The sequence below is a fragment of the Lonchura striata genome, chromosome 1 (genome assembly GCF_046129695.1).
Source record: "Lonchura striata isolate bLonStr1 chromosome 1, bLonStr1.mat, whole genome shotgun sequence".
NCBI lineage: Eukaryota > Metazoa > Chordata > Aves > Passeriformes > Estrildidae > Lonchura > Lonchura striata.
The window spans coordinates 151,501,009-151,512,416 of NC_134603.1; the positions used below are offsets into that span (position 1 = coordinate 151,501,009).

The following is an 11,408-nucleotide window of genomic DNA, read 5'->3' on the forward strand; positions in this document are numbered from 1 at the left end:
ATCTTAGTTCTATCATTTAATTTTGGAAATTTTTTTATGGCTTTATGTTAAAAGCAGTGCTTTCCTAGGGCATTGGCATTTGTTCGTACAGAAAGTTTAAAATTTTTGGTGACTAGGGTTCCAACAGCCTCCCCCAGGGCAGGTGACATTACTGAAGGTGTTTTATTATGTGATGTTACACATTTTTATTTATTTAAAGTACACACTTATAATCTTAGTTCTATCATTTAATTATGGAACTGTTTTTATGGCTTTATGTTAAAAGCAGTGTTTTCTTAGGGAGTTAGCATTTGCTCATACAGAAAGTTTAAAATTTTCACTGACTACAGAAAGTTTAAAAATTTCAGTGACTAGGATTCCAACATCCTCTTCCAGGGCAGGTGATTTTGCTGAAGGTGTTTTATTATGTGATGTTACACATTTTTACTTGAACTACGCACTTATTTAATGATGGAATTTTTTTTATGGCTTTAAGTTAAATGCAATGTTTCCTTAGGGGGCTAGCGTTTGTTAGTAGAGAAAGTTTCAAATTTTCGGTGCCTGGGGTTCCAACAGCCCCCCCAGGGCAGGTGACGTTGCTGAAGGTGTTTTCTCCTCGTTGCTGTCCGCAGGGCCTGGCGCAGCTCTGCGTGACCATCGAAGAGTGCTGGGACCACGACGCCGAGGCGCGGCTCTCGGCCGGCTGCGTCGAGGAGCGCATCGCGCAGATCCGCAAATCCGTCAACGGCACTACCTCGGACTGCCTCGTCTCCATCGTGACGTCCGTCACCAACGTGGACTTGCCACCCAAAGAGTCTAGTATCTGAGTCCTGGGGCCTGGTTCGCTTTTGTCTTTCCAGACTCAGCGGATTTGAAACAAACAAAAAAAAGCGACAAGGAAAAGAGTTTAAAGAAAAAAAAAAGTACAAAAAAAATTCACAAAAATTCAACAAACCCATGAATGCAGCTGCTATTTTATCTTGACTTTTTATTATTATTGTTATTATTATTATTATTGTTATTTTTTTGGATTGGATCAATTTTACCAGCACATTGCTCTACTGTATTAAAAAAAAATGGACATTTCAGCAAGCATTCAGGTGCCGACTAATGAATGCAGAAAAGGTGCAGGTACCTCAGAACCTCAACAAACTCACTTCAGTTGTTTTTATTTTATTCAGTTTTCTGGGTTTCTCTTTATCAGTTTGTCTTCTGAGCGGAGCATCTGTGACATAAAGCTTATGTGACATAAAGGAAAACCACCTACCACCTTTGAAAACGCAATGCTGCAAACTGTGGAGGAAACTTAAGACTGTTATGTAAAGAACACACCTTCCTCAAAAGCATTTTTTCCCCATGTTGGTTTTGGGTTCAGTTTCTTTTTTATTTTTTTTTTAGTTTTTTTTTGGAAGTGAGCTTCAGAAAAAAACAGCAGATGTGTCTTTTACGGATCTAACGGGTGTCATTGTAACATGGGAAAAAAAAAAGTAACTGGGCAGAGAATGTTAATTCTTGATGGTATAATTGAAGGGGGGAGCGTAGAATAGGGGTGGGGAGAGTGACGTTGGACTTGGCAGCATTTGGGGAAACATCATTTGCTATGGAGCTACTTCTCAGGTAACCATTAGAGGAGGGAAAGGACATTTCTGGGCAGAGTATTTACGGCTGCAGCGTATGGAGAAAGCGGAGTTAAAGAGGCAGTGGTTGGAAGACAGGCACTTGTTTCTTCCTCCAGATTCTGGGGTTGGGTGGTAAAAGAACAAACCAGGACTATTAACTTTTATTTTTCATTTCCAGGTAGTAGCAGGAAGGATGCTTTCAATGTCATCAGGACAGGTGGGGAAGTGTGATTTCAGAAGCACTTTGGTAAAATACTGGAAGATGAGAAAATTTTTGCATCTCATTTTAAGTATGAATCAGTTGAGACAATTTAGCCTTCGACTGATTATCTTTCAGCCCAAGCTAACGGTGCAGACAGTGGAAAGAGGAAAAGGGTGAAAACTTGGGTATATACATTTTTTTCCTTATTAATTTGAGACTGGGGGAGTGAATGGTGGCAGCTGGCTCCTGCAGCTCCTGAGAAGCCTGAGAGCTGCCTGGCTGCAGGGAGCTGAGGCAGCTCAGCAGCAGCAGTGATTCCCACAGCACCTCTCCCACTGGTTTCTTTGACGCTGCTTTCTCCTTACTCTGTGATGAAACTCTTTCGTCTTAAAGTGGTGCATATTTGAAAATACCGTTACTCTTATTATGCCATAAACTCGCTCTAGTCAGTGAATGTTCCTAATGCTGCTGATTCAACATGAAATATTTTTTTAATTTGCAAAACATGCAATGTTTAAAAAAAGAAAAAACTTAAAAAAAAAAAAAAACCAAACACAAAACATACACACACACACACACGTTACGTGGCTTCCGAGGTTTAAACTGAAAAAAAATATTAAAAACTTCATGACCACAGACCACCTCAAACCAGAAATACCTCAGAATTTTCTACTTGTATGAGTTTTATTATATATTTTGTTAGTTGTGTTGTCTTGTAGTAAGTATATTTTAATGTAAGTTGGCTTTTATGACAAGGGAGTTTTAAAAAAATTAAAAAAAGAAAAAAAGTTCCAAAATCTTTTAGGAAGTGCTACCATTTTTTTGTTGTTTTGTTTAATAAAGCACCATTGTAAATAACTGTATACAGTTGTGGAATAACTGCCTATATAAGGTACCTGGGCATTATTCACTCTTATTTGTGAAGGATGTTTCCATTCTGTGTTTTTTTTTGTTTTGGTTTTTTTTTCCTTTGGTCTGTTTTAGTGAAATGACAGTACATCTTTTTTTTTCTTTTTCTTTTCTTTTTTAAATTTTTTCTTTTTTTTTTTTTTTTTTTACTTTGAATATAACATGAGTTCTGTGTCTTGCTAGACTGACAAAGTTATGTCCATTGGATGGCCAGATCTTCTAAATTTTTCTTTGTGTTAAGCCAAAATGCAGTCTTAAACTAATCACCCTGTAATGGAAATGTAAAAAGTCTGTATTATATATAAAGGAATTGGACTTCTCTCCACTGCCAAATTATCAGTGTGCACTCTTGCACAGATATAATTTATTAAGCAAACAAAACTGCTAATTGGAGAAAATATAAAAAAAAAATTGAAATATATTTCTTGAAAAGTATAGCTTTAAAACCTAGAGGTCACAAATGAGGACATGGTCCTTTATCTTGAAGAGACATTAAGAGAATTGCCTTAATTTGTCTATCTGAATAAAGTCTTAACCTATTCTTTCAAGTTACTGAATGTATATTGCATATTAGTGTGTACACACATGTAACTGTGTTTCCGTGCGTAGGTTTGAAAGTTTCTGTTTCTTGATGTGCTTCTGTTGAGAAAACCTTGACAAAACCAGACAGAATGATACCATTTTGACCCAGCCAATGTCCCTGGTGGCCATTGGCACCTTTGGGCCTGATGCTGCAACGTACCTATGCTTAGCATTGAGGGTGTAGGTAGCTCTTCTGGTGTCATGACATTAGGCACTCACTTAATGTTAAGTGTGGTTGTAAATGTTTGCAGGATCAGTATTTTTCATGTTTAATACATTTCTGCACTGAGATTTATATGAAAATGTGACTATGTCTTAGAAGTGAAGTGATGTAAGGGTTGGGGTGGAGCGTAGAGCAGTTAATTTAAGACTGAGTGAATACTTGTTTCGAGGTGGGCTCACTCCCTTTTCCCAGGGAATGGGAGCCAGTTCCTATTGCTGCAGAAAGAAAAAAAGCTGTACTGTCTTTGAACTGTTAATATCTGTTTGCTCTTCTGGATTTTTTTCCTTCAGCATTACGTATTATAGCTAAAACAGGCTCATTACAGCAGTTGCTTTTTTATCCTGATTTCTTTAAGAAGCTTTAAAGTATTTATTGAAAGTGCCATATTATTTTAATAGCCTATTAAACAGTGTCTGAAACCTTCTCTTTTGAGAAAGCATAAACACAAATTCTCACATGTAGCTTATTTACTGCGGGGAACTGCACGACCATACAAACCTTGACCGAATGTTGATTGTAAAGTGTTACATCTTCCTGGTGTAATGGTTCCTTATAGATCATCTTGTCAGCAGGACTCAGAAACTGATTGGAAAAAGAATTTCCAAATTGGGTGTGTGCTGGGTAACAAGTTTTATATGTATGTAGGTACGTGTGTCTTGCTATTGCAGCATAGAAGGAAATCCTGATCTTATAATGTGTACCAATTTGGATAAAGCTGTTTTTTAAACTGGTATTTATTTATTTTGTTAACAAAGACAAGCTCTGATTAACTTGATGGTCTTTCAACAGTTGAGCTGTCAAGCAAGTAGTTTCCTCACCTCTAATCCATTTGAACTCTCATTGACAACATGATTTTAGTTCTGTTTGGTACTGCAGAGGCTTTTCCAAGTCAGGAATTGGGCACATCCATAGGTGTAGATGTCATAAGCAACTGCAGCTCTTTTCCTTTTAACACTCCCTTGAATAAGACGGTGACAACACCTCTTACATTGCTTCCCAAGCACTGAATTTCACTTCCCATTCAGACTTAGAGGAAGCAGCTGTTCAAAAATTTGTCTGGAGAATTTAATTGGTCACCTCCCTCTCTCATATGGAAGTTCTTAGGTGAATATTAACACTGAATATCCTGAGTAAAAATTCTCCTTGACTTTAGGAGCCAGGATTCCACATCCCTCTGGTGGAACTCCCTTTTATGTATTTATTGGACTGGCTGGACTGGTTTTCTAGGTGCAGAAAATTTGACTTCATGTTTTTAAACTGGAAATACCACAGGAACTAAAACCGGGTGTTTTTTTGAGGTGGTAGAGCTGTGACTTGCTGATGAAACTGCATTAATACAGCAAGGCTGGAAATTGTATATGGCTTATATTGAAATATACATGCATTTTATAAGAGGTGGCTATAAACCAGCCTAACTATCAATTAAGTAATACCAGGCCTATTCATTAAGGATTTTAGCTGGTTCTGATCATTAAGAAATCTCTATTTAAGACAAAAATAACCCACTTTCTATTCTTCAACTGAAATTCTCTTTATGTGCTAGACAGTTACACCTATGGAAGTGCAGAGGTCTTTGTTTTGAAGAGAAGGTCTGTGTGTGCCCCCCAGCAACTCCCCTGTGTTTTCCTTGGGTCTCCTGACTCCCTGCTGTTCCCACTTGAAGTCAGTGGTTTCAGTGGAAGCAGACATTTCCAGGCTGGCTGGGTCAGGCCTGGCTGTTAGGAATCCTGATTCCCCCTTAACATCGCAGCACTGAAACGTTTTATTCCTCTTGTACCACTTCCTAGGCAGAGTGTCAAAGCTTGCCCTGCTTTGCAGGGAAAAGGTCTGGTTTCACTTAGCATGGAAGGAACTCGTAGTGCAGAGGAAGGTGCTGGGTGATAAAATGAGACAGTGCTGTTGTTGCAGTCCTCTTCAAGCCACACTCCTCTTGGGAAGTTGCTAAGCAGGAAGCGTCCCACAAACTTTTGTCACTTTTACATACAGGATATTGTTTGGTAACATTGTAAATAAAATAGACTATATAATAGAGGAAAATAAGGACATTTTGACTTTTTTACTTTTGGAAATATATATATATTTTAGTTACATATACAAACAAAAATTCTACATTGTGTGAGAATTCTTTTATACCACAAATTATTTTTGTAATGTCTAATATGTTTCTGCAGGGAAAAGGGAGAAAGGTCTGTGTATGCACAGCAAATAAATAAAGAAATATATATATAATGTTTAAATTAAGTGTGCACTACATCAAAGTCTAGAGGATAGAACAAGTGTAGCCTGGAAACAGTTTGAGGAGCAAGGTGGATGTACTTGGACATGCTTTGAGGACAGCACTGAGTATATGTTTAGGTTATCTTGCATGCCACATCCCTTCTGCTAAAGATGCTTATTGCTTTTGTATAGCCATCTTCAGTTAACCTGGGAGGAATTTTTCACGTGTTCATGCAAGTAGCCATGTGTGGGCAGTGTGTCTTTTGGCATATGCTGTGGTGCTGCAGTGAGTTGTGAAGTCAGGGTGTTAAGAATTTACCGAGGCCAAATAGCCGGGCTGATCTTGCTCGCTGCCGTATCCGCTCACAGCAGCTGTGTCTGCTGCACTGACAATATGATCTGTAAGGAGCTGTTGCCAGTGGAATCCTGATAAAACCAGTTCCTAGAAATTCCTTCTCTCTGAAGTGACACGACTAATCAGGCTTCACCAGAACACACAGCTATGTCCTCTGTGTTCCCAAAATCAGATTTAATAGTCTGTGTCGGAGGCACTAAAGAAAAAGAGCACTGTCATGTCCAAAGTCCTGCTAAGAGAAAGAACTTCCCAAATCTATGTAAGCAATCCAAGGTATTCTAAAAGTATTCAAGAAAAGAATTGGGGGGGGAGGTGTAACCTAATTTTCAATTGTACTTAAAATTCACTGCAGTCTTTTTAGTCCTCTCAGACATGATAGTACAGAGTCAGTGGGTGAGAGGTACTGGAAAAAGCTTTAAACCAAACAACACATGGCACTGCCTTGGAGCTGGTTTGACAGTGTGCCTTTTGCAATTAGTGCTCACTAATTCAAGCAGACTCCTGCAATTACCGAGTCCCTCAGCTGTGTTCGGGTGAAGTCCTAGCCCTGTGGAAACCAGGAGGAGAGTTTCCATCCAATCCTGTGTGACCACAAGAGTGTGTGTGTTTCCTGGAACACTTTCTAAGCACACCTGGTCCCTTATTTACATGGGACTTCCTTTTTTATGACTCATTTTAGGGTGACACTCAGTTCCCTGACTGAAGTAGTAGCCTATGGAATGAGCAGCAATGCTTTTTGTCAGGACACTTCCACAGAAAGAGATCATACTTGTGTTATGTCCATCCAGCTGTTCTGAAATGTAATGCTATTCTGTTGTGCCTTTATTTTTCCATGTAAAAGCAACTGCTGTAAGCTTTCTTTTTCTTTTACTAGTTTTATTTTTTTATCTCTGTCTGAAAAAAACCACACTTTTCATTGCCCAGCTGTCATTTCTGGATGCAGTCTGTGATCCAGGTATTTCAAGAACCAATTACCTCAAACCTCATGTTAAACAGTGTTGCTATCTGGATTCGCCTTGATACTACAATATTGTAACATACACAAACAGGAACCTTGCTCTATATAGGTGTTTATATGTATGTATCATATACATATATATATATATACATGTATATATATGATACATATATGTAAATGGAAAGTGATCCCCAAGGACTGAAGGAAAAAAACAAAACTTATTTTGTATTCCAACACTGAAACCAAAAGGGCTTTTCTGAAGCTCTATAATGGCATTGTGCTGGGTCTCTACAAAGAAAAAGTGTTTTCTAAAAAGTGCTTCCTTTATTAGCCTTTTATTTCAGTATTTTAATGGGGCAGATGATATGACTAAAACACCACTTCTGCAATTTTTTGGCCCATTTTGAAGCAGAAGTCTTAGTCTTTCCAGTTGTTAAAATAAACAAAAACTCAGTTTATAACATTCCAATAAGGTTGGTATTGCAAAACAAACATGTTCTAGTAAAATTCCATAGCTTCTGTTTTTGTGAAAAGGAAGGCCATATTTCACTCAATATTCCAGTGTTTTGAGGAACTGAAGTTTAACCAGTAACCATCCTAGTCAATTAAAATCCTAATTCAGTAGTCACTGCCATCTCTGCATTGCCACATGTGTTAAAACACCAAAATAAATTCCAAAAAACAATCAAGACCAAAAATCTAGCCATGACAGAAGAGGAGGGGATCGGAGCATCTCATAGCTTTGGAAAGTGGACTTAGCAACTTTATGGATAGCAAAAAATCTGTTGGCAAGACTGAAAACTTTTCTGGCCCTTTCCTTTTCCAAATACCTACTCCCAAGAACCAACTTATAAAATCAGACCTTCAACTACAGCAACTTCTTAATGGTACTTTGCTGAAGAGAATTATGTTCAGGCTATATTTTGGGGGGAAAAATAAAAGTGGGACCATTTTTAAAATTACCATTTTATTTTATGTGTTGCCTTCCCAAATGTCTGTTTTTTTAAAAAAATGTATCCATGTAGTTGCTGCAACATTAGTCTGTATTTTACTTGGACGTCATTGTAGCTTTCCTGTAGCTTTCCAAATACTAATGAATTTACCATTGCTAGTAATTCATTTAATTACTGGTAATGAATGGATAGTAATTAATTTACGATTACTAAAGGAAGAGAACACGATATTCCCTTTCCTCATATTTTTTTTTCCTTGACTGCCTAATGTTTCTATGGCTATTGATGATTATTATCTCTGGTAAATCAAAGTACTAAAATCTCCCAGGAGGTGATATTTTGCAATGCTGCTGGCCTTCCAATGGAATAACTATGATGCAAAAATCAATCTCGTAGTGGGTGAGGATTGAAGGAGGTGGTTACTGCAAACTAAGTAACATTTTTGGCCTCAATTCTATGCCATAAGCCTGCACAATGCCATTGTCAATCTGTTCAAACTATCTGCTTATGAATTCTGCATGATCCTCATGATAGAGTTGAAAGCCTGATCTTTCACCTGTTAATATTTTCACATTCGTCCTTAAGTTTGACAAATTTTGTACTGTAAAGTTGACATAAGTACAGTTTGATGTCAATTCTTGTGGAAAGAGCTTTCTGCATGTAACATTAGATGCATACAGTTAAACAACACAGCATAGTACAAAAACTCACAAGAAAATGTTTTGGCACCAGCAGGAAGAAATCTCACCCTAACCATTTGTCATTTTATAACCATCCTATTGTAAGTTTTACCAGCTACTTCTAAATTTGTGCTTTATTTAAAGAGAAAAGAAAATCCTAAGACTTGTCTAGCGTAGTGAAATATGTGTATATCAGTTTTAGGATAAATAGCTAAGTCTTATTACGCTGTGTTACTTAACTTGTATATATAGAGTATACATAAGAGTTTGCAGTAACCTGTTTCTCCAGGATTTCCAGTTGGAATGGATTTAAACTCAAACTATGAGATTAAATGATTTAGAAGATTGCAGAATAGGCTGAGTGTAAATTACAGGAAGCTCTATCAGATGGTGAAATAATTTTTAAAGAGTCTTTTGGTCCTTGGCTCAAATTCACTAAGTACTGTTTGTATACCAAGATATGTGAAATGTAAATGTTGTAGGTTATATTTCACTCTTGTAGCTATAAAAATGTAGAACAGAGATAGCTTGTACTACTGAGTTAACAAAAGTTATACTAAAGTATCCTGTTAAAGAAAAAAGTATAGAGAGTTAAGCTCGTTGCTGTAACCCCTTTTGGATTGAAGTGTGCTGATTTTTATATATGTACATTTTATATATATATATTCTGCAGAAGTATACATATATAAAATGTGTGTATAAAATGGCCTAATGCAGACATCCATTGTATTGCAGTTATGAAATGAAGACATTTTGGAAAGAACATTGTATCATAGTTCATGAATTTGCAGTGGATCTTTGTTCCTTTTTACTGTGGTATTTTAGAAAGAGTCTCAAGTTTGAAATTAGATCTGCCAAGTTGGAGTTTTGCTGCTTCAGCTTTGCACTGGGTGTCCGAATAAACCAGTATGAATGTAGTATTTGCCCTGTGTGAAGCAGCTACACCCCAACAAATAGGAGGAAAAAAAAACCTAGAAAGAACTATTTCAAGTTTATCTTTTTGTATATGAAAATAAACAGTAAATTACAAATAACTGTTTCCCTCGTTGGTGTGACATTAAAACTCATTGTTATTTTATTGTCTTTGGCATCTAGCTGGAGGATTTCCTTCTGTGTAGTTGAGTGTTTTTAGTGTTTCAATGGTATTTCTGCTACCTAAAATCCCTAAAAAGTCCCTGCAGAGGCATTGCTGAGGCCTGCCTCTACCACCCATCACTTATGAACAGTTCCAAAGAGAAGTGGGAGTTATCTCAAATTCACAGAATCATAGCATGGTTTGGGTTGGAAGAGACTTTAAAGATCATCCAGTTCCAACTCCCCTGCTAAGGGGCACCTTCCACTAGACCAGGTTGCTCAAAGCCCCATCCAATCTGACCTTGAACACCTCCAGAGATGACATCCATAACATCTCTGGGCAACCTCTGTCCTATTATTATTATTATTATTAGTAGTAGTAGTAGTAGTAGTATTTAGTTTCCCTTTTGAGTGTGTTGCCTCTTGTAACACTGTGGTGACGCTCCTTATCACTCCTAGCAAAGACCTGTTCACACAGGGCAATATGTGCATGTGAAGCTGTATCATGACAGTCCAGCAATGTAGCTGCAACTGCCAGAAGCAAAGGCATGGGAACTTAACCAAGAAAAATATATTAAAAAAAAAAAAAAAAAAAAAGCCTGAGTTCCCTGTACTCATAGCACCACACTGAGGTCTGTAATCCCCACATGAGGTATGATGATGCCCTCAGCCACACTGAAGCATGGCCAGACCTGTCCAGGAAAGCTGCCTGCAGTTAAGTGATGATGTGGCCATGAAATCCTTATTTTCTGGTGTTTTCCATTGCTAAACTGATCCTTTTTGTTTTCAGAAAAACATTGCCTCTGGCTTGGTGCTGGGTTGAAAATGCGTAGTTTGGATGGATATGAAGCAAATATGAACATTATCAGACATTTGGGAAGGAAAAATGGTAATCAGGCTGGTGGTTTTCTTGAATAGAAGCCCAATGTAACATCACCCTATACTGACTAAAGCCAACCCCATAGCACAATCTTCCTGTTTAGTAAGGAGAGATCTTCCGGTGACCTTCCAGTTCCTAAAGGGGACTTGTAAGGAAGATGAGGACAATCATCCTGTTGTGATAGGACAAGGAGGAATGGTTTTAAACCAAAAGAGGGTTGATTTAAAGTATATATAAGGAAGAAATGTTTTACAGTGAGGGTGGTGAGGTACAGGCACAGGCTGCTCAGAGAGGTGGTGGATTCCCCATTCTTGGAAGCATTCAAGGTCAGCTTGGATGGAGCTCTGAGCAGCCTGGTCTGGTTGAAAATGTCCCTGGTCATTGCTGAGGGGCTGGGCTGTCACAGGGTCACTGAATTGTTTGGGATGGAAGGATCCTCTGCACATCACCCAGGCAGCATCACCTGGAGCAGCTGACACAGGAATGTGTCCAGGTGGGTTTGGAATGTCTCCAGAGAGGGAAAACTGTGACCTCCCTGTTCCAGTGCTCTGCCACTGTCGATGTAAAGTTCTTCCTCACGCTGAGGTGAAACTTCTTTTACTTGTGGCCATTGCTCCTCATCCAGTCGCTGGGCATCACTGAAGAGTCCTCTGGGTACCCACCTTTGAGATATTTAAATGTATTAATGAGCTCTTCTCTCAGTCTTCTCTAGACTGACCAGACCCAGCTCCTGCAGTCTCTCCTCATAAGAGAAGTGATCTTTTCTCTCCAGCTAAA

General features: G+C 38.3%; 1 protein-coding gene across 1 annotated transcript in view; it reads left to right on the forward strand.

Annotated features, from left to right (window-relative positions):
• The window catches only part of ACVR2B (activin A receptor type 2B), a 104,918-nt gene extending 97,644 nt beyond the window's left edge, over positions 1-7,274 (forward strand). The window contains exon 11 of the mRNA XM_021555327.3: positions 612-7,274. Within this exon, the coding sequence (XP_021411002.1) occupies positions 612-806 (195 nt within the window). The 3' untranslated portion in view covers positions 807-7,274. The remainder of the gene's footprint in view (positions 1-611) is intronic.
• The last annotated feature ends 4,134 nt before the right edge of the window (positions 7,275-11,408 follow it).